This window comes from Equus asinus, chromosome 2, assembly GCF_041296235.1.
Source record: "Equus asinus isolate D_3611 breed Donkey chromosome 2, EquAss-T2T_v2, whole genome shotgun sequence".
In the NCBI taxonomy this organism is placed as follows: Eukaryota; Metazoa; Chordata; class Mammalia; order Perissodactyla; family Equidae; genus Equus; species Equus asinus.
In genome coordinates, this window is record NC_091791.1 from 192,202,117 (window position 1) to 192,226,116 (window position 24,000).

Consider the following 24,000-nt stretch of genomic DNA (forward strand, 5'->3'; position numbering starts at 1 on the left):
ATGCAGAGACAAATTGAGCAAATCCCGTCTCCACTTTCATGGAGCTCAGAGCCCGGGAGGCAGACAGAGACTGAACAAGTGAGCACAGACATGGTGCATCTTACAAAAATCAAGGTAGTTACCTGGTCTGAGGAAGGGGGTAGGGTCCAGGGAAGACCTCCTTGAGGAAGCTGGTTGGGCACCATCTAGAGCCCCAGAAATACAGCTTTATGGCTCTAGAGATACCGAATTGCTTTCCCAAAGGATCACACACATTTACCCCTCGGCCAGGAGCAGGAGCGCTGTTTGGCAGACCCTAGCCAGCTCCGAGGCCACAAACATTCAACGTCTGTAACATGTATTGTCAAGTTGCTTCCCGCAGGGCTCGCCTCCAGCAACAGGGCAGTGCTTGGGATTTTTAAGCCACTTGTCTCTCCTATCCCCTCCATGAGAGAACTCTCATATAATTGCAAAACGGCCAGTAACTTATTTCTCAACTTATTTTCAGAAAAGTTTTAATTTAGAAAAACTGATCTCTAAGAATAAATTATAACTAGGACTTATGAATATTAAATTATAAATGTTTTTAAGTAAATTATTAACTCTCTCTGGGTCGCCAGGATTCTGGGCCACCTGCAAACGTTCCCGAGCAGCAGATACTGGGAGCCAGTCCTCGTCCTGGCTGCGTTCATCTATTCAAGGATCTCCAGAGCACCACTTGGCCTCAGGCTCTGCTCTGGACTCTGTGACACGCTGGGGGACGGGACAGAGGCTGCAGGCCTTGAACAAGGAGGTGCCATGAAGAGCCCTCCACATGCAAGAGATTAGCTGCCTCAGAGAGATGGTCCCTGAGGAACTGACCTTGAGCCGAGTCCCAGAGAGCAAGAGGGGCCTGACCACAACAAGGGCAGAGGTGGCAGCTTTCCAGGAAGAGCGACAGGCCCTGAGCCCAGAGGGAACTCAGGCCACGAAATGAACTGGAAGACAGTGTGGCTTGAAGGTCAAGCGCATGGAACTGAGACCATGAGCCGGGCAGACGGCAGGTCCGGCAGGGCCTTGCGGGCCATGCTGAGACATTCACACAATATCCTAAGTGCAATGGGAAGGTACTGGAAGGAATTTTGCAAGATGTGATATGAGGCCCTTTGGGTTGTTAAAGTTTGCTATGGGGGGAGGATACGGGATGGTTTGGAGGAGGCAATATGTGAGAGGAGACCAGTGAGGAGCCTGGTGACAGTGGGAGATGGCAGCTTGGACGGGGCAGATACGAGGGGGATGGCGAGGAACCCACTGTTTGGAAATGAACTTTGTTATCGGAATAGTCAGTATGTGGCGAGGGGTGAGGGAGAGGGAAGTGTCAAGAGCAACCGAAGGTTTGTATAATGGGGTGGATGGTGGCGCCGTCACCAAGAGGAGGGTACGTTTTAGGGAAAGAAACTACGGTTTTTGGCACGTTGGGTTGGTGGGGTCTCTAAGATACCAAAGTGCAGTCGCCAGGTTGGCTGGAGTTTGAGCTGAAGATAAAGCCAGGGAGTCAGCATGAGGGTAAGAAGCCGTGGATGGATGTGACAGCCCAGGAGAGCGCGTGGGAAAGAGGCCAAGGAGCCAGCACCAGACATGTGGTGGGTGAGGAGGAAGCAGAGGAGGAGAAAGGGAGGAAGGCCCCTCAAGATAAGAGAGAAGACACCAGAGCTGACGCCATGCGTGTCACAGAAGGAGGAAGTGGTCCCAGTGACGGTGCTGCTGGGAGGTCAAGTGGAGAGAGGCCTGGGAGGTGCCCCCCCCCCACCCCGGGTTCCCAGGTGGGGGTCCCCAGGCAAAGTCATGTGACCTCGCTGGAAGCAGTGTCTGTGCTGCTCTGGGACCAGGGGCCAGATGGTGTGGGTTTAGCATCTCAAATCACCTCCCTCCTCTCTCTCTGTTGCCTCTCTGTTGACTCCCCTGACCCCAGGGACAGGACTCAGGGACATCTCTGCAACTGGGAGCCACGAGTTTTTAATCACAGCTCCAATACTGCGAATGTTTCATTCACAAGGGTTGGATGCTCCCTCTTCAGCACTGAATGGGTTTCTCTGGGGACACAGACGAATGAGATGAGACGACCCCAGCAACACAATGGGTGGGTTGTTCTCAGGCTTACTCAGCACGTTCATTACACCTACCAGCAATAGTAACAGGACGGGCTCAGTTACTGTGCATACACAAGGATGGGGTCCAGGGCTTATCCAGTCATAATGCCTTCCTGTTTGTGAGGACGTGAAGCAAAGCCTCAGGCCTGGGCTTGTCCTCAGCATTCGGAGTCCTGCTGGCCCAGGCCTGAGGGTCTCGGCGGCTCCCTCCAGGCCAGCACCATCTTCACCTCTGCATCCAGAAGCCTGCGCCAGCTCAGACGGCGTTTCTCACACATGTTTCTGCCTCGGCTGCTGCACTTCTATTTTGCTCTCCCTTTTATTTTCTGTGTTTTGAATGCTGCTACTTCATATTATGCTGTGAACCAAAGCATTTTCTCTGACATTAAAAAAGGACTCTATTTTCATCAGCTGCATTTATCCTGCACTCTGCTTGGTTTCCCTGCAGAGCTGAGAACGCTGTGTACCCTCTGGCCGGATTCTTCCACCTCGTCATCGGCCCCGTATCTCCGCTGACCACCTGTCCGCTGTGATGAGCTCAGGTTTCTACAACCTCCAAGGTGAGATGTTGGGCCTGGTAGCCCACATTTTGAAGAATTTTGTACTAGTTGCCAACATTTCAGCAGGAAATGTTACTTTAAAAACCTGGTTACCAGGATTCTCTTGAAAACGCTGGCCATCTAGCAACACCGGCCTGCAGTCTCTGTGGCCTCAGTGAGCTGGGCCTCAGAAGCAGCTGCTCACTTAGATAAGGCCTGTGTGACTTGTTCAACGCAGTCCCCGCCACTCCCTACCACTCCGTAACACAAAGGCCGAGTGATAGGTGCCTTTTATCATCACTCTTGCATTATTAATTTACATATATTGGAGTTAAAAGTGAGATATTAAACGTACCCAGGTTTCTAGCAAAAGTGGGAAAATGTACAAGCAATAGAAAGGACTGCATTTTCAAGACAAATAAGAAAAATTCTATTTCAACGGAATAGTATTCATCCATGAGAAAAAAAAGAAATCTTGCCATTTGTGACAACATGGATGGAGCTCAAGAGCATTATGCTAGTGAAATAAGTCAGACAGAGACAAATACAGTGTGATATTACTTGGGTGGAATCTAAAAAGAACAAACTCAGAGAAACAGAGTTGAGTGGTGGTTACCAAGGGGTGGGTGGGGGGTGGGGAAATGAGGAACGATTGCTCAAAGGGTGCAGTCTTTCAGTTATAAGATTAACAAGTCTGAGAGTCTCATGTACAACATGCTGATTATAGCTAATAACATGGTATTGCATATTGAATGTTGCTGAGAGAGTAGATTTTAAACATTCTCACCAGAAAAAAAGAAATGCTAACCATGTGACAGGATGGAGGTGGCAGCTACTGCTATGGTGGTGATCATTTTGCAACATACAAGTGTATCAAATCAACACATTGTACACCTCAAACTTACACACTCCTATGTGTCAATTATATCTCAATAAAGCTGAAAAAAGGAAAAGTGCATTTATTTGTGGAAGTGAACCATTTCTTCCCCCTGCCTGGCCCCTGCAGGTGTTGGGTTTGTGACATCTACTCTAGGAGGTCCCCAGTGGTCACATGCTTCTCAGTTGACGTGTACAGACCATGACATCTGGCCTCTCCTATCCCTCAAATGTCAAGGCTTCTCTGGTCTACGTTCTTTGTGGGGCGAGCGGGGGATATTTATCCTGTCTGTGCTTTAGAGAAAAACAACAGACCATTTTCTCAATGGTCATATCCTGTTTGCTTTCAAAACCATGCTTCTTCTCTCACAACTGTGCTAAATAACGAAAGAACAGAGATTAAAGTTTAGAAAGTGGAAGCCTCTCAATAAGTGTTTTCTGCAAGCCTTTAAGACTTTTGAACTTGATGATAGGTCTGGGTTACATAGACATCTTTGCAGGAATCTTTTGTCAATTAACATTTTCCCAGAATGATGTGCCCCCCCACCCCGCCTGGGGGCTTTAAAATAATTAATCCTGGGCACTTCCCAAGGATTCCAAGACCAGTATATTACATTACTCTCAAGGGTTTGAGATCGAGCCGGTTTAGAGCTTGTCCAAACTAAGAAGAGAAAGAATCAAGATTCCTCACATTTCCTCTCGTTCTTCCTTCTCACCTGGATGAACGCTCTCAACTAAACCTCGCCACTCAGTGTCAGAGCTAATGGCAGCAGAACCCAGTTTTTCTTTTGATTCACAAAGAAAGCTCTAAAGTTCACCTTTACCCCATTTAAGGACTTTGGAAGTACAGGTATGGTCATGATAAAATGACACCACTGAAGAATTCATATCATAAAAAGGTCAATTTCTCTAAAAAAAAAAAATGTAGATGTAATGCAATTCCAATCAGAATCCAAACGGGATTTTTTTTTTAGAACTAGATAAGATGACTTTTAAGTTTATACAGAAATATAATTGTTTAAAAATTGCCAAGAAAAAAACTAGTGGGGGCAACTTGCTTTGCCAGATGGTAAAATTTTCAATACAGTGCCTCTAACCACCACCGCCATCGCCATCATCCTCATTGTCATCCTCATCAGTAGGCCAGCAGGCTATGGATACAGAATGAAAAAACAGAAGCAGTATGGCGTCTGGTATGAGATCCAGGTATTTAAGAGAAATTAACATGTGACAAAGGCAGTACTTCAGTGTAGTTGAAAAGAAAGTGCTTTATTTCATAAGGATTCTGGGAAAACTGGATACCCATCAGGAAAATGGAACCATATCTCATCACTCCATATACAAGAATAAATTTCAGATATATTAAAAATGTTAATATAAATACTAGAAAAAAACTGGGAGAACCTTTATATGAACTTGGGAGGGGAGAGAGCATCCTAAAAACAACACAGGAGATCCAGAAGAAAAGAGACAAGATAGGTAAGTTTGGCTACAGAAAAAGAAAATAACGTTGGGAAGATGACAAAAGTTCTGGAGACAGGTGGTGGGCGTGGTTGCACAACAACGTGAATGTACTTAATGGCACCAAACTGTACACTCAAAAATGGTTAAAACGGTAGATTTTGTGTTATGTATATTTTATCATAATAAAAAATAAGTAAAATAATGTTGGTTGCTAAAAACAAAACAAAACTACAAACAATGTCAAAAGACAACTGGCTGGGAAATATTTGTTAAAGTTATGACAAATAAACGGTGATGTTCCTAAAATTACAAAGAAGTTTTATGTGTTATAAAGAATAAGACAACCTAGTGGGAAAATGAGCAAGAGATATAAATAGGTAAGACACAGAAGAGGAAAAAGAAATGAGCAAGAGACATATGAAAAGATACTCAATCTCAATGAGATACCATAAGACATATGTTAGAATGGCTAAAACCCAAAAAAAGCTGACTGCACCAAATGCTTGTGACGACACTGAGGAACAGGAACCCTCAGTCACTGCTGGTGGGAATGCAGAATGGGACAGCCACGTAGGAAGACAGTCTGGCAATTTCTTACAAAGCTCCAGGTAGTTGTTCCATATGATCTAGCAATCACACTCCTACGTGTTTACCCAAATGATTTGAAAACTATGTCTATACAAAAACCTGTACACAAATGTTTCTAACAGCTTTATCTATAATAACCCAAAACTGGAAGCAACCAAGTTGTCTTCCTATAAGTAAATGGATAAACAAATTGTGCTAAACCCAAAGAATGGAATCTCATTCAGTAATAAAAAGAAACAAGCTATTAGGCTATGAAAAGACATCTATGAAACTTAAATGCATAGTGTCAAGTGAATAGTACAAATGTATGAAACAACCTCACTGAAGGGGGTGGAGGGAGAAGGTGCCGACCTACGTAACCTTGGAAACGTGTAGTCTGTAGGACTAAAGGAAGGACACATGAGCACGGTACTCTTGTTGATAAGGTTGTTTCCCATGGGGGATGCAGGGTAACAATTCTGCTTCTGCTATATATGTATACTGGAATTGAACACTTAAGTAAATGAATGCTGGGTAATGGGAGCCAGGTTCTCCCCATTAGAGCGGGAGTTTACAGACAAGCAGGAGAGGAGACAAGGATAATCCATGATCTCATCTATCCATGGATTAGAGTTGGAGACATCAGCATGAACTCATGCTCAGCTTAATATAGATACAGATGGTTACATATAAAAATAACTACGGATCTGTGTGTATACACGCATTTTTGCCTTACTCTGTCAGCTGAGAGGGCCTAGAAGCAGCCACACCCCAGTAGCAACAAGTAAACCCAGTGCCCAGATCTTGTTTTTGAATACCATTCTCCAGGGAAGGGAACTAGGGCTCCTTAGAGAAAATGGATGATTCTAGGGAGGGCAGGAAAAATATAAGATGAGGATGGAGCATCTCGTAGTGCCAGAAAGTAAGGAAGTGCTAAAGCAAAAACAAACACTACACTGAAGGGGGTATGTCAAAGGGACACAAATATCCATGGGTCCATACTGACATGAATGAATGAATGAATGAATGAATGAATAGGGGAGAATAAATCAATCTCCTTTGTGGAAGAATTCCAAATAATCTATGTAGATACTCCGCCTTCAAGGAGGAGAGCCTAACTCCCCACTCTGTAGGAGGGGGCTGCGCAGAGGGACGTCCTTCCAAGGAGCATAGCGTGGAGAGGCAGAAGAGGAGCAGCTGTACGGTGAGAAACCTGACGAACACTGTCTCACCAGGGGACTCAGGTCAACACTGATACTGATCGTCTGCACGCTCGGCATGGTGTGACATGGTTATCTTCCTCGCCAAATCCACGAGCCCAGTCTAACCACGAGAAAAACACCAGACAAATTCCAATAGAGGCGCATTCTACAAACACCTGACCAGTCTTCCTCAGAGATGTCACGGCCATCAGAACACAGATGGTCTGAAACTGTCTCAGCCAAGGGAGGCCTAGGGATGCAGGACAACTAAATGCAATGTGGTCTCCTAGATGGGATCCTGGAAGAGAAAAAGGACATGAGGTAATAACTAAAGAAATTTGAATGAAGTATGGACTTTAGTTAATGATAATGTATCACTACTGGTTCTTTAATTATAACAAATGTACCACGCTAAGTAAGATGTTAATAATAGGGGAAACTGGATGCAGGGTATATGGGAACTCTCTAAATGATCTTCTCAATTTTTCTGTAAATCTATGACTGTTCTACAAAATGAACTCTGTTGGAACACGCACACTCTTTTACCCAGCACGCCACTTCTGGGAATACACCTCGTATAAACAGAAGCACCATTGCTTAAAAATGTATGTACAAGGATATTTATTGCAGCATTGTTTGTGGAGGCAAAACATTGGAAACAATACAAATGTCCTTTGATAGAAGAGGATGGCTAGTAAACTGTGGTCCATTTAAACATGAAATATGAAATACTATGCAGCTAGTAAAAAGAATGAAATTAATAGAGTCTGTCTATTGACCCAATGACAGTGATGTATTGTTGAGTGAAGAGGTGAGCTGAGTAATTTTGTAAAAGTATATGGAAATAGAAGCTATGGAGTAATTTTATTAAAAATAGATGAAAATAGTATATTAAAATGTATTAAAAAATTACTCTATTTTCACATATTCATTTGTTACATATTATTATTTAAAACATACTGAGCCCTACTCTGTGCTGGACGTTAGTCTGAGCTTTGGGATTACAATATTTAACAAAGCTGACAAAAATCTCTGCTCTCAGGAAGCTCATACTGGACCATGTTGGATGGTGATAAGTTTTATGGAAAGAAAGAAAGTAGGTAGGGGGCATAGCGTGGTGGGGGGTGTGACTTAAAACAGGGTGGTCAGGGGAGACCTCACTGAAAGGTGACAAATGAAGGGAGACCTGAGGAAGGGTCGTGAGGATTCCAGAAAAGTATTCCAGGCAGACGGCACTGCCGTTCCAAAGGCTCTTACGTGCGCTCCTGCCTGGGAAGTTTGTGGAACAGCAAGGAGGTCAGCGTTTCAGTGCCTCTGTGTCCTGCTTCCCAGCCTTTCTGCCAATGTTTTAATTTAACAGTCACTGCAGCAACTAGCTTTGAGTGGATGAAGCCCACAGCCCCCACCTCAGCTGCATCCATACCCTTTGCTTTCTGCCCAAGGAGGGATGTATGGGATGCTGGTGGGATGATTCTAACACTCCGGAGTTAACACCCCATGGGGGGACCATTGGCCAACGGGGACAGGCAGTGGTGGTGAATGCTCCCCTCTTCTGGTCCCTGGCTCCTCAGGGAACTGTTGCCCCTGCACTGGCTGGTCCTCCTTCCCCATCTCCCTCTCTCCTGTCCTCTGCTCCAGCTCCCTGGTATCACTTCCCCAAATCAGCAACTAACACACAGCCCCTTGTCTCAGACTTCACTTTGGGGGACGTGTACAAGTCAAGACAGGTAGTACCAGAAGTGGCCTTGCTGGCCTATCTTCGGAATGGGATCCTGGAACTGGATCAGTCCCCAGGCAGACCGCAACAGGCCCCCAGTGCTGGTGGGACATGGGCCAAGACGAAGCCCTGGGAATCGCAGCAACACAGTTACTAAGACTTTCCTCCGCGGTGGCTCTGAGTGAGGCGCAGGTCGGCTCATGCGGCAGCAGCTGCGGTGCACGAGTAGGGTGGAGCAATGGTAATTACGGGGATTACTGAAGGAGCTGGCTTGTTAACACCTCTAGGTCATTGAAAAAAGAGAAGAGAAAATGACAGGTTCAGGTTAGCCACGAGTCGACCGGGAGTCAGAAGGCTCTGCGGCAGTCCTGAAAGAGGTTTCTCTCTCCGCAGACACCAGACAGACTGTGCAGAATCAGCCTCGGGACTTAGTTTTAAGGGCATCAGAGGGACAAGAGACACCAGGCCCAACCGCAACAGGTCTCACGCCAAAGTCAGGGCTCTGGTGAGAAAAGAGAGGGACATTAGGGGGAAGAGCCTGAGAATCTCAAATCCTCAAATTTCCTAGAACCCACCGGGCTGGAAGAAGCAGCTTCCGCCCTTTTGCCAAAGGTGAAATGCTTCCCCTCTCTCGGAGCCCCTGAAAAGACCTCACGAGGCAGGTGCTCCTTGGGAGGATGACGCGTGTCCTCTGGATTCTACCCACCTCCTCCCGGGACCCACAGCCCTGTAACCAGCATGGGCTGCAGCAGTGCCTGAGCAGGGCAATACGGTTCTTGCTCCAGGAGGAAACAACTTCACGCAAAGAATCCCAACAGCTGGCTCAGATGCACCAGCAGGAATCTCGAGGGGCTGGACCACGACAGTGGTGATGTGCAAGGCTGGATGCAGGAAAGTCACTGATGTGGGAGCACTGTCCCATGACTTGGGACTTAATTCCTGACAAGGACACCTGCAGGCAGACTTTAATATTGTTGTTGGCTTGGCTTTTTGAAGGCTGGGCTTCCAGTAGATAAGGTGGAGATGCTGGTACTGCCCTGGCAGAGTACTGAGGAAGAGGCCTGGGAGCTCAAAGAGGTGGAAACATTAGAATGGACCTATGACGTGGCACGGCAGAACCCACTACCTGATTATGTTTCCTTGGAGGCCCAGAGAACACACCCTCCTCTAAGCAGAAAGGAAGGCACAGGGAAGGAGTCACTGACATCTTGAGAACCTCATGGTGGCAGTCCTCTGCAGGCTGGGTGGACAGGATTGCCCTCTGTGGGCTGGAGAGGTCACCATAGAACTAGGCTCTCTGGTTCCAACAGCAGCAACAAGCTTCCAGGGGGCTGAGACCAGCTGCTGACAGTGGCAGGGTGTTCATAATTACCATCGTGGGAAGCAAGGCCAGACGTCTTATTTCCCACAAATCCATGCTGATGCACAGATGGGAACTCACTGTAGAGGCCTCATAGGTGAACTAGAAGGGCAGCTGGCAGGTGTGCTACTTGACTTGTATTCTCAGAAGGAACTGCGAGATGGCAAGCAGGTGATGTCAACTGTTAGAATGGAAACCAAAGTTCCTCACCCAGTTTCTAGATCTGTCAGTTTGTAGACCAAGTGCTGTTGATAGAGTCACCTTGCCAAAGAATCCTGGAATGCCACCACAAGCACTCCTTGATCCTTTCCCAAAGGGATCTGGGGCCATTTACCAGAGTAACTGGGGAAAGGGAAATAGACTTTTCAAGGGCTGTGGCTACAAGGCCTGAGCTAGCACTGCTATCTGGGGCCCCACAATGTTATCATTGCCTTGTAATGCCTTGTAGTGGGCCCCATGGGTCCAGGGGTTCACTCCCAAGTACATAGTTAGACTGTATACACTTAGCAATCGGCCATCCCTCACATTGGTTCTGTGACCTGTGGAGTAAGAGCCAATATGGCAGAAAGGGCCAATGGAAGCCCTGAAATTGCGCAACCCCCAAAACACCCTGGCCAAAACAGTAAATCAGAAGCAGAACCACATCCCAGGAGTAACTTCAGAGATTAGCACCACCATCAAAGATTTAGAGGATGCAGAGTGGCATCCCCATCATACCCCACTCTGTTCACCTGGTAGCCCACTATATACTCAACCAAATCGTAGTTCCAATTGCAGCTGCTGGGCCGGAAGTCGCATCTTTCCTGGAACAGATCTAGTCTCTGGCACTTGATATGCAACTACTGATCGATGGATGAGTTCTCTCCAATCCCCATCAGTAGGAGGATCAGAGCAGTTCGCTTTCTGTGGAACGTACAGCAGTTCACATTCACTGTCTCGCCCAAGGCCCACGTTAACTCTCCTGCTCTTACAATATAGTCCTCAGGGACCTTGATTGTCTTGACATTCCACAGAACATCTTGCTGATCCACTGTACTCATGACAGCAGGCTAACTGGGCCTCCTGGTGAAGGGGAAATGGCAAGTCCTGTGGACACCCAATTAAGACACATGTGTGCCAAAGGATGGGAGAAAACCCTCTGGGGCATGGTCTGGGGGATGTCTAGGGTCCAGTGACCTGGGGTATGCTGAGACACCCCCTTTAGAGCAAGGACAAATTGTCGCACCTTATGTCCCCCATCACTGAAAAAGAGGCATTGTGCTTGGTGGGTCTCTTTCGGTTTTGGAGGCCGTGCATAGAGCCCCTGGGAACACTGCTTTGTCTGATTCACCGGGTGATCTGCCGGTCCTGAGTAGGACCCAAAGCAAGAGAGAACTTAATGGTAGGTCCAGGCCATCCTACGCTCAGGCCATCCAACACGGTATGTACAATCATGCTAGCGCTGTCCAGCTCCTGGTGTGTCACTAAGCCCTAGCAGAGTCTGGGCATCGGACTATGGGACATCATGTGACTCTGTGACCCAGAGCTGCCCACTGTGAACTGGGCAACAGAGATCCACTGTCATAAGACTGCACAATGCAGCAGCAACCCACCACTACGAAAACTATACATTTGGGATCAAGTAGATCCACAGGGAACAAGCAAGTTACAAAGGAAGTGGCCTGTTCACCCATGTCATCTGTTTTGCTGCACTGTCGCCTCTGCTTCAACTTGCAGATATGGTTGAACGAGAGTTTCCAAGCAATGGAGGAGAAAAACCTCAAGTCCAGCGCCCAGATGGACCAGCTCATTACGTTGGCACTAGTTGAGAATGGACTGCCACCATGTTAACCCCACTCAGCAGAGGGCTTGAAGGACGATGGTGAAGGCAAATCCTACTGAGCAGAGCTTCAAGCTGAGCACTTGATGGTTTACTTTGTGTGGAGGAAGAAAGGACCTGAGATGTGCATGGACCTGTGGGTAGTGGCAACTAGCTTGTCTAGTTGATTGAGTCTGGAAGGAGCCAGATTGAAAGATTACTTGGAGAAGAGGCATAAATTGTACTTGCGGGAGTGAGCACAGAGCTGGAGGACCTTTGGGCCTCGTATTAATGCCCACCAGAGAGCATCTGCCGCAGGGGAAGCACTGAGCAACCAGGCAGAGGATGTCTTCTCTGGTGGGTGTCAGCCTGCTCTGTCCTTGGCCACCCCAGTGCTTGTGCAACCTACCCATGAGCAGAGTGGCAGGGAGGGTGGCTATGCATGGCCCAGTAGCACTGGCTCCCTCTCTCCAAGGCTGATCTGGCTCCTGCTGCCACTGAGGACCCAACCTGCCAGTAGCAAAAACTGATGCTGAGGCCCTGATCTGCACTGGCCTTTAAGGAGCCCAGCATTTGTCCTTACTGGAACTGATACTACTTCTAGATATGGGCTTTGCCTTTCCTGCCTGCATCACAATCCCAGGGTTAGAGAATGCATGCTTCACTGGCATGAGAGTCCACACAACAGCAGACCAAGGGGCCCATTTTGCAGCAAAGGAGGCATGACAATCAGCATATGGCCAAGGATCCATGCGTTCTGCTATATGCCTCATCACCTGCAACCAGCCAGCCCAGCAGAATGATGGAATGTGCACCCCAGCCCTTTGGGAGCAAATGTACTGAACCAGCAGGCACCACGTGGTGCTGTGCTCCAGGAGCTAATCCGAGGGACCGGGGACCAGAGAGGAATCAGGACTACACTCCCTCATCACAGCTCCCAATGACCCACTTGTGGAAGTCATGCTTCCTTGCCCCGATATTCTCTCGAATGTGCAGAGCTTTATGTGTACGTGATTGGCCACTGGAAAAACCGAAATGCCCATTAATAAGTCCTCAGTTAAATAAACAATAGGACTTGATAGCATATTCAAATGATGAAATAGTATGCAGCTGGTAAAAAAAATAAGGCACATCTATGCGTGTTGACTTGAAAAGATGTCCAAGACATATTAAGTACAAAAAGGTAATTATGGAATAGTATATACAATATGATAGCATTTGCATCTGTTTTTAAAACAGAAATATATGTCCTGTACAAGCACAGAAGTCCTCTGGAGTGAAGCATGAGAGCCTGTGGCGGTTTGGGGGGATGAGGATGGAGAGTGGCGAGGAAGGGAGGTTTCCTTTCACTTTACGTCCTCCTGGACCTTCAGGCTTTTTTTTTTCCTTACATAAGCACATGTGACTTTATCATGCAAATGGTTTAAAAATGAGTTGCATAAGCTCTTCACTATGTTATAAAACCGAGATAAATATTTTGAAGTTAGTTCCAGACAGCTAGTTAATACATCAGTTTTTTTGGGGGGGGGGCTGTTTTCATTATTAAAAAGGCTATTTGGATTATCACCACCATCTCCAGCTGAGAGGAAAATACCCTGCACCTTCTTGGTGCTGCTGAGGGATCACCTGTCAGCGCTCTCCTTTGGTAAAGGAAATGATCCCACATTTCTGCCAAATGCCAGGAACCCATGGCAGACACTCTGCTAGTGTTTTGTTTTGGGGGTGGCTAGCAAAGGCGGGGCGTGACGTACGGAAGGGAGGAGCTCTGAGAGAGCTGCGATCACAGGTGCAGAGGTTGGGGCCTGAGGGTTGTTTATGTGGGGTTTTCCGTAGACAACACGGATGCAGCAGAATGTGCCAGGCTGGTCCTCTGGCCAGAGACTGGGCTGAGGTCTCCTCTGGACTCCTCTCAAGACCCAGCACAGGCTAAGGATGCGCACAGCGGATGCTCAATCTGCTTTATCGACTAATAAAGTACTTGAAAAGTACTAGGAAAGAAGTAATAGTACAAATGTGATCAAAAGGAAAATTAACACTGACACAGCCAAAAATTAACCTAACAATGAACTGACAGCGACAAATCAAACTGTTTTTAAGGTGTGGTTGAAGCATCAGTTGGTTTAGAAACTCTTATCTTTCATATTCTAACAAAAAGAGAGATGGAGTTCAAAGATTTCCAACCAGGCAATTTTATCCAACAGCATTTTTACAACAGTGCTTTTAAAGTTAATAAGTAATAAAGAAGGCTAATAATTAGCAAGAAAATATGTCTGTTGAAAGCAAATTTGTGGCCTAAAACATCAGTCCTGCCAAATAAAAAGATAAACTAAAACATTAAAAACATTTAAAGTGAAAGACAGCAGGCCAGCCCCGTGGCCGAGTGGTTAAGTTCAAGCGCTCCGCCTTGGCGGCCCAGGGTTTCGCTGGTTCAGATCCTGGGCGCAGACATGGCACCGCTCGTCAGGCCATGCTGTGGCGGCATCCCACATGCCACAACTAGAAGGACCCACAACTAAAACATGCAACTATGTACTGGGGGGATTTGGGGAGAAAAAGCAGAAAAAAAAATTTTCCATTCCACATACAAAGTACCACCTTCCAGTGTGGACTGACTGTTTCATAATAACTATATAACACAGGTTGTCTACCTATAAATTTTACTTGCTGGAAATAAAAATAATTTAAGTGGCCAAAAAAGCAAAGGCATAATTACGTTTTTCACCAGTGGTCACTATAAAATCACGTACTCGGCCTCCTCCTGCTCTGTGGTATTTGATTTGCTGGAGCCTGGGCGTGTGGCAGGATGAGAGCAGGAGTGTTCAGGACGCTGACAGGTGGCAGTGTGTGCTTACTCCCCTTACAGACTCGGTGTCTTTAAGAAGGTCACGAGCCAGCCGGGCGATTGCTCCTGCTTTTGTTCTTGCAATATTTGTGTGGCAGCTTTATTACTTAGGAGTTCACGACACAGCAGGAATATACTCTTTCTAGATAAACACGTCGTGAGCTAGGTCAAAAAATCTCCTAATACACAAACAAAACAGTCTGTTACTATTTGCAGTTACTACATTATCTTGTAAAATACAACTAAACAGGTCTCCACTTGTAGAACAAATAGGCAGAGATCATGGGGGCATTTGTTTGGTTTCTGTCACTGTGGGCATCGCAAGGGAATGCCCTGCTTTGTGGTCCATGCTGGTGACAACCAGGTTCCCTAACTCCCAGCGTCTGTCCCTACACCAGTGATGCACGTTGCGGGGCCAGACCTGCCAGCCTCCAAAGAAAACTTCTGCATACGACGAAAGCCATGTGGCCCGAAGGCCCAGCCCAGACCCAGCGCGCCCAACACTGTCGGCAGATGGGTTTGCGTGGCCTGGATGGTGCTCAGCCTTCCCTTAAATTGCCTGTGCACGTTTTAAAGTTAGATCTTGTTCTCACTAAAAGGAACCAGGGCTCCTAGGAGAAACGGCTCATTCCAGAGAGCGGGCAGGATGAGCCCGGGACATTCTGTCATGCCGCACAGCAAAGAGACACTCAGGGAAGGACCAGGATCCGTCAGGACAAGGAGCTGGATCCAAGGAGCCCCGGATGGCCAGATGCAGGCAATTTGAGAATCAAAAAGAATGACAGCGACGGTTTGTAACATATTGAATTAAAAAAAAATCCACAAATTCACAGTGATACTAAAAAGCACGTGTATGGGGGGGATGGTGGTGAAGAAAAGTTCTTTTTTGTTTTTTTTTTTTTCAGAAAAATTATAAACAATGAATGTAGAAAGAATTGTTGAAAATCACAATTTTATAATAACTGTTATGATAACTTACTGAGGCAGGATCTTTGGGTGAAAGTTGTTGGGGAACAGGGAGTCACGCAATTGCAAAATATCACCCCTCAGATTACTTACTAATGATAAAGGGAAAATGTTTCTTTGCAATCGAGAAACATGGCAGACCCATCTTAACCAGGAGATTAGAACCAAGGGGACCAACTGTGGGGCAAACCGCCATCAGGTCCCTCCTGATGAGAAGCAGTGTGATGGACACGGCCTCACCCATGCAGCGTTCTCACTGAAGATGTCCAGCCTGCACCAAACGGTGTGGAAACAGCCAGACAATCTCTGTGGAGGCACATTCCGAGGGATGACTGGCCAGGACCCTCCTCAAATGCCAATGTCATGAACAACTAAAAGAAGAATTAAAACGTAGCACAGCTGTTTTAGAATAAAGGAGATTGAAGAGACGTGGCAACTAAATCCTATGTATGGCAACTGATTAGACCCTGGATTAAAAAATATAATTATACAGGGGCCAGCCCGGTGGCGCAGCGGTTAAGTTCGCACGTTGTGCTTCTCAGCAGCCCGGGGTTTGCTGGTTCGGATCCTGGGTGTGGACATGGCACCACTTGGCAAGCCACGCTGTGGTAGGCGTCCCACATAGAAAGTAGAGGAAGCTGGGCACGGATGTTAGTTCAGGGCCAGGTTTCCTCAGCAAAAAGAGGAGGATTGGCAGTAGTTAGCTCAGAGCTAATCTTCCTCAAAAAATATATATATATATAATTATACACAGAGTTATACGACTATTATTGGGACCATATGAGAAATTTGAGCACAGCCTGAACATGAGATAACAATATTGAGTCAATGTTAAAGTTCTGGAGTGTGGAAATCCTACTGTGGCTGCAGGAGAATGTCTTTGTTCTAAGAGAGTCATGCTGCTACTTGGGGAATGAGTCAGCCAAAAAAGTGTGTGAGTGCACATGCATGTGCATGTGTGTGACAGAAACAGAAAGGAAATAAAGCAGAATTCTAACTGACTAAACAATCTAGCGAAGAGCATGCAGGAATTCATTGTGTTATTCTCTCCACTTGTATATATTTTGAAAATTTTTTCAAAACAAAGCGTTGCGGGGAAAAAGCCAGGAGATTTTACATAAAACTTTAATTTCTGGCTTTTTAAAAAAAAGAAATGAAAATCTAAGACTCTGGGCTCGCAGTCTGTGGAGCTGAGCAGTGGTCGCCTACTTGACACACAACGTGGTCTGCAGGGCGCCCTAGTCCCCACCTCTCCATCTTGTCTCACACTCAGCCTGCTTCACTCACTTCTGGTATCAGTGTGATCCCCACAGACATTTGAGCTTGTAATCTCATATAAGCCACAACAGAGAATGCTGAATACGGCTAAAACAATTTACTAATTGGGCCGGCCCGGTGGCGCAGCAGTTAAGTTCACACGTTCTGCTTTGGCGGCCTGGGGTTCGCCAGTTTGGATCCTGGTGTGGACATGGCACTGCTCATCAAGCCATTCTGTGGCAGGTGTCTCACATATAAAGTAGAGGAAGATGGGCACGGATGTTAGCTCAGGGCCAGTCTTCCTCAGCAAAAAGAGGAGAATTGGCAGTAGATGCTAGCTCAGGGCTAATCTTCCTCAAAAAAACCCCCAAAAAACCCCAATTTACTAATCCATTTCAACAAGCCAATTACACAATTTGAAGAGAAGGGACTTAGAAATGGCACCAATTAGCAACAGCAGGACTAAATTCTTTAAGCTGTCACAGGATTTCCCACTGAGACTTTTATTGAGTTGGGAAATATTATCCAACTAATATGGGAGAAACATTCGTTCAACTAATACTGGGGGAGCAGAAGCCTTTACAAATTGTGAAAGCTCCAGTTAGATCCTAAAGCTGACTAGCATTCAGTGGGATGGGACCCTGGCTAACCGTCGCCTGGAATTCAGCTCTTAGTAAATGCTTTGGTGGCAGGGAACCTTGACCTCCCACAGGCCATTCCGTCGCTGGAGCAGTAACCTGCCAGCAGACTTTCTGGTCTGATATCTAAGGCAGTGATCGTCTCTGGGGAGACATGGGCCTCCCTTCCTTACCAGCACTGCATTCAAAGCCCACCTTTCTGCCTTTGCACTGTGCATCTCTCTCTCCTCTGCTATTGCTCTTTTTGACCCTCTACTTTCCTGTCCTCGCAGCCTCAAGGCTGCTGGACCACCATCAGATGGCTGGCCCAGGAGCACTCTGCTCCCTCAGCACAGTTGGTGAAGCAACGGCAAACAGAGACGTAAATCACCGCGATGCTCTGGGCCAGCTTCCAGGAGGCTCCCGAGCTCGCCCGAGGTCACCAACGGCTCTGAGCAGATCAGACCATGTGCTCCTAACTTGGCTCTGTCCCCATGCAGTCACACAGCCCCGGTTACTTAAAGTAAGTAGTTACTTAAAGTAATAGACGGTTACTTAAAGTAAGGAGATCATAGAAATAAAGGAGATGCTCTGAACATTTGGGAGGTTATTAGTATTCATGACTACAGTCAAATGACAGCAGGTTTCCAGCACATAGTCCACACTCAGCATTCTTACCTTCCCAATACCCTGTGGGCTTTTTTTTTTCCTATTTGTTCCCCAAAGGAGTCTTTTTGCACATTTTTTTCCCAATCACCCCCCAGTGAAATTTTAATTCCACAAGTCTACTGTATATCCATATGTACTATATGCATATCTGTGCTTTATACAATATAAAAGTTAGACACCCCGCCCCGGAACAATTTTCATCCCTTGGGGGTGGTCCCTTCCTCACTAAGGATGCATGCACTTCATTGTCATGTTTATAGTAAAGTTTTTAATGGACATTTTTCCCCCTTGCTCATTCGCACTGTCGTTGGTGGCAAACCATAACTTTTGCCTTCTAAAATGATCCGCAGGGTTCTGGAAGGAGAGTCAGGAAGAACTCCTATTCTAGTGAGAATGTGACCCACAGCCCAGGCCCCGCTGGAGGCAAGGCCGGGATAAATGCCGGGGACCAGCCACTGGGGAACTTCTGAGTGTGGGGTCTGGTGGAACGTGGTGGTTCTGCTCTGTGGGTTTGGGGACTGATGGAACGCGGCTGCATTCCAGCTTCCTAACCAGGAGGCCACAGCAAATTATTAACCATGCCGAACCCACATGTAAAACGGGAAACAATACCCACCTTCTAAAGTTGTTAGAAGCATAATCTGTGCATCCTAGGTAACGACGCCTGGCGCTTTGCCCAAGTCTGCTGGGCCACCAAATGGCAACATGTGATTCCTTCTCCTTGCCTGTCTCTCGGTTTTCTTATCTTCTAGAGGAAGGGTTGTCACAAACAATGTCCTAGCTGCTGCTTTTGGCCCATGACTGATCCATTCTAAGGCCCCCTGTACTGTCTGCCACACTGCCAAAGGCCTGCCAGGCACCTCATGATGGCAGCGTCCTGTCCTTCATCTCAACTCCTCCGGGAGCGTCTACTCTTCCCACCACTGCTGGTTGGAATCCTTTGCTTCCTTCCTCTTCTAATAGTTCTACCATTTTTATTCCCAGAGGGAAGGCTCAGCAGCCTCGAGGCTGGGGACCTTAGTAATACAATTATTCTGGGATGGTTGGCTCTTGTTAGTTTTGAACCACACAGTCCTCTTCTTGCTGGACACACAGATCTTCCCCAGGGGGCTGGGCTGGTTTCAAGCACAGTCACCTGCTTTATGCAGAAACAGTGCCCACCTGAACCAGAGGGCCTGCAATGACTTCAGCCTATCATGCCAGACTTCTTGATCTAAGGTGGCTTTCTTTCAGGGACCTTGCCCCTCTCCGTAATCTGGCTTCTGTCATGACCGCCGCACCTCCCATCCAAAATATCTTTATATGCTTGAACCCTGCTTATGGAAAGGGGTTGAATTCTCTCCTTTGGGCTCAGGTGTCTCGTGCAAATCAGAAGATGTCATACATCCTAGTGGAAGCAGTTCCTCATGCATAGCTTGGAGATGGCTGTGGGGGTCCTGTTACATAAGATTAAGGATCGTGTACGTGAAGAACCTAGCAACATTCCAAATAAAATAAGAGGGAGCCTAATCTCCTAGCTGGTCCACAAATAGGTCATTTATTATGCCGTTAGAGCTATTTCTGGTCATGCTCCAGGCTAGTAGCTCAAGGCCTTGGCTCGAGGAATTCCTTCCCTCCAATAACATCAAGTTTTCTCTCTACTGGATTGATACCAAGAATACAAACACTCTTCTTTCTCCCATATTAAAAACAACAGCTACAAAAACTCTTGACCCCACATCCTTCCAAGGGCCTCCTGCCCCATTTCTCGGTATCCTTTTATAATAAAACTCCTCAAAAGAGTTGCCTATGTGACCGTCTCCACTTGGCCCTTCTCATCCTCATTTGAACAATCTCTGATGGAGCTTTCATTCCCACCGCTCCACCCAAACAGCTGTTGTCAAGATCTCAAATGACCCTCATATTTTCAGAGCCAATGGCTCATTCTAAATCTGTACTAATGGTGACCTTTGACACCAATAACTATTCCCTCATTCTTGAAACATTTTCTTCACCAAGCTTTTATGAACATTGCTCTTGGGGCTTTCCCACCCCGAGGATCAGCCCTTCCTGCCTCCTTGCTGGTTCCTCCTCGTCTTCCAGACCTCCCGACGCTGGAGCCCCAGGGCTCAGTCTTCCGTATTTGTCTCCCAGGGTGACCTCACCCAAGCTCACAGCCTTTGACACCACTGCTGTGCTGGTGTCTCCCAACTCTGCACCTCCAACCCGACTCTCCCCTCAGTGCCAGACTCATAGTGCACTGAATCGCCACTTTACAGTCTCCTTGGGTTCGCATCTCAGACTTAACATATCCAACACAGAACTCCCGGTTTCCTTTCTCCCAAATTTGCACCTGGTCTCCCTGTCACAGTGAATGAGCTCTTCCTTCTTCCAGTTCCTCAAGTCGAGAACTTGGGAGTCATTCCTGATTCCTCAGCCAACCATCATATTGCGACATGCTCTTCTCTCAGAAAAGTCTTGAATCTGGCCACCTCCACCGCCACCACTCACACCAAACCCATCTCCTTACACCTGGATTAGCCTGACAGTCTCTAACTCACATTCCTGTTCCTGGAGCTGGAGCCACCAGCAGCTAGAGGAATCCTTCTAGTCACGCCAGGGCGCCCTCTGCTCAAAGCCTTCTGACGGCCCCACCTCATTCATAGGCCCTCACTTCGACTCCTTATCTTTAATTTCATCTCCTATGACTCTCGCTCTTGCTTACTCTGTGACGCACTCATCTGTCTGCTCCTCCTAGAACACAGGCCAGCACATGCCAGAACCCACCACTTGATCCTGCCCTGGGGCCTTTGTACTGACCGTTTTCTCTGCCTGGAATGCCTTTCCCCTGAAGCTGCATGAGTCACCCCTTCTCATTTCTTCTGGTCTCTCTTGTAATATCATTCATCAGAAAGGCTTTTCCTCACCACCCTGTATAGGAAAGCAAGCCCCTCCAGCACCCTCCGCCCCTTATCCTGCTTTATTTTTCACCACTTGACATGTAATTATTTGTCTACTGGCAGTCTCTCCTTACTTGTGAGGACACAGGCCGAGAACAGTGCCGGGCACACGGCAAGAGTTCTGCCAAAACTTGCCGAATGAGCACGTGTCAGCTCTGACACACAGGTGTCTCAGCAACCACACTGACTGAAATACTGAATTCTTTCTTTTTTTGTTTTGCAATGGAAAGTGAGTTTGAGAAAGGGTAGGACAGTTTCTTTGAGTTCAGCTACTGCAGTATAATTTTACTACTGGCACCAGAACGGCACCTAATTTGTTCCTAACATGGAGTATGAGCTGACGGATTTTAACTGGAGCAACTATTTATTTTTTTAAAAGCCTAATTACGTAACCTGGAAAAAATAAGATTCACAATTAAAACATTGAAGGGTTGACTGCAGTAGGACCTTTGGGTAAGGAGTGAATTATATTTAGTTTATTAGTACAAATAGTGAATTTATGTCATAAAAAAGTATCACACTTTTTCCAAAAGGCATGAAATACTACTGTTTGAAAAGTGTTTCAAATTTTCAGAAAAAATGTTTTCTGAAAATATTAGCAAAATAGGTTTCTTGATAATAATTATCATACAAACATTTACCAACGGACGGTTGCATCTTCATACACGCTTTCACATCAAGAACGGGAGCTCCACAGGTGTGCTGCCCTGGACGTTACACAGCTGGCGCCTGGACAACTCACCCCCCCCCCCGATCCTATCCGCCTGAGAGGAAACAACTGGGATTTTTAAAGGAGTCCATTAGCAACCACTGGGAGTTGCTTCAAATTGTTAAATAAACAGTTTAAAAAGCATATACACACGGAATTCTCTGAGGATGGATACAGGCCAAATTCTATTATAACATAAAATTCAGGGGACCACTCTGTTCTTCTGTGGTACTAGTATTTCGTGGTATCAGACACAGATCCTGTAAGCAGAACATCACCGGATCTGGGGAACCTTTTTGTGCCCAGACATAGTACTAACTTTCACGCACAAAACAAATGATGTCACCATTTTCATCAATGGATAGTGAAATGAGAAAAATAAGGGCAATGATACACACACACACCAGAGAAACGTACATATATGGATATTATTTATAGTTGTCAACTACTCTCAGGAAGACTGTGCTTTTTTCTAAAATTGTGTCTTTCTTAGTTTGTAAAAAATATTAAAATGTCCTTTCTTTTACGAAGTGATGGTGATAGTAGTCGGTAGTTGGTTTTTTAAAATGCTGGTAGCCCTACCCCAATCTGCAAAAAAAAAGAAGTTTTTTTGGGAAATTTTACTGGTCCATGAAACCCAAAAGTCTGCAAACGACAACTTTCTAATGTGAAAACCATCTTGGCTGGCTTTCTTCTTTCCAGGAGAAAGTGGAACTCCTTAGCCGGGCATTCAGGCCATCTACCCTGGTCTTCATCTGCCTTTCCTGCTTTCCCTATTGTAACAGGAGGAGTCCGGGGTCAGACCCAGCCTGTCGCACTGCTGGGGCCAAGGGCACTGAGGTACCTTCAGCCTCAGTCCTCCTAGTTCCTGGTGGCTGACCTTTGCAGGGGTCATTAAAACCGCAGCTGTGTGAGGAGAGTGCAAGGAAAAAACACCCAACTAGGAACTCAAACTCACTGAGCCCCTGAGCTACAACCCCCCTGGGGTTCGCACGGACCTGCAGTTGCGTCCCTCTTCCCATGGGCACTGGAGCGCTGGCTTGGATTCCGGCTCCGATGGGGCCTAAAACACTTGCCTGGACTTCACCGGTTTCCTTGTCTCAACATGTCCCCGGGAGTCAGGCTCCAAACCCTGGGCCAGCTGGGGCCAAGGTGCAGCTATGCGCTAACCATCACTTATTGCAAGGCCAGACCTATCTTTCAGGAAACTCCTCGCACCCCCTCCTACTGGACCCAGGCTTCCCTTCCTTCCCTCTCTCCCTGGCCTGCGGGAGCCCAGCAGGGACCTTGACCAAGACTTTGGGGTTATCTCCCGAGTCCTCTCAATATGCTGCTTCCCATTTGTGCGCCTTTTCCCAGAAGGGACCATCTGCCCTGACTGCCTTCTCTCGCGTTCCATGCCTCCCGAAACTTTGCAAAGTTGAGTCCAAATGTGCCTCCAAACGCTTTATTTAGAGGGTTCTTGCCTGGCATGGGGACAAGGTGAACAACCCAGGCCCTGCCCATTAGGCACCCAGTCTGTTGGGAGTGAGGGCCGAGGGGAAATTCACCTGACTTCCCTTCCAGAAGTTAAGGCGTCTGAAAGACAGAGTGTATAACTTCGTATAAACATTGTTTTAGGCACAATGGGGCTCCACAAATATTTACTGAAGAAACAAATGCCGAAAATATGACTTCATTTAACAAACCCTCAATTCATTAATTCAGCAAATATTTAACTACTCATTTTGTGTGAGGAATATTACAGAATTCTGGAAAGTTAGGGCTTAAAGGGACAGACGGTACCGAGAGTCTAGGGCCAACACCTCCTAGAGATGGGGGGTCTGCCTGTGTGCACTCATCTCTGGGGACTGGGGTGCTGTGTGCTCTGGAGTCAGGCTCCTGTGACCACAACTCGACCCTTTACAGCACATCCACATTCACTTGTTCCAGAGAACACATCTGAGTTCCCTGTTGATTGGCAACACCTACCCTTCCTAAGAGCTTATCTTGTTCATGTTCTTTTTAATCCAACAATAACATTTACTGGAGCCTGCTACATGCCAAGCAGTTGACCCAGAGATACAGGGGCGAGGTGCCCATCCGGGAGGAACTCAGTTAATTCAGGGAGCTGCACCTGGAAACACCGCATCGCTGAAGGCTGGGGGAGGCAGAGAGAGGTGTCCACAGGCCACCTTCAGAATCAGGGCCAGACTGCCTCTCTGCTAGGAACAGACTGTCTTTTCTTTGGAATAAATGAACCCCTGAAGTACAGTTACCGCCTTCTCCTCTCGGGAAAGCCAGAGAAAGGGAAAATGCCCATCAGCCCAGGAGCAACCCTGAGAACTGACCCTGTGAGGACTGGGGAGGGTAGAGGGGCCAGGTCACGGG

At 46.9% G+C, this 24,000-nt stretch overlaps 1 protein-coding gene across 3 annotated transcripts in view; it reads right to left on the reverse strand.

Moving 5' to 3' along the window:
- The window catches only part of CDKL1 (cyclin dependent kinase like 1), a 54,374-nt gene that overhangs the window by 28,557 nt on the left and 1,817 nt on the right, over positions 1-24,000 (reverse strand). The window contains exon 1 of one of the 3 annotated variants that reach the window (XM_070504339.1): positions 2,142-2,317. The exons of the other annotated variants lie outside the window; for them this stretch is intronic. Coding sequence (XP_070360440.1) covers positions 2,142-2,273 — 132 coding nt within the window. The 5' untranslated portion in view covers positions 2,274-2,317. Of the gene's footprint in view, positions 1-2,141; positions 2,318-24,000 lie in introns of those variants that run through there. 3 annotated transcript variants of the gene reach the window in all.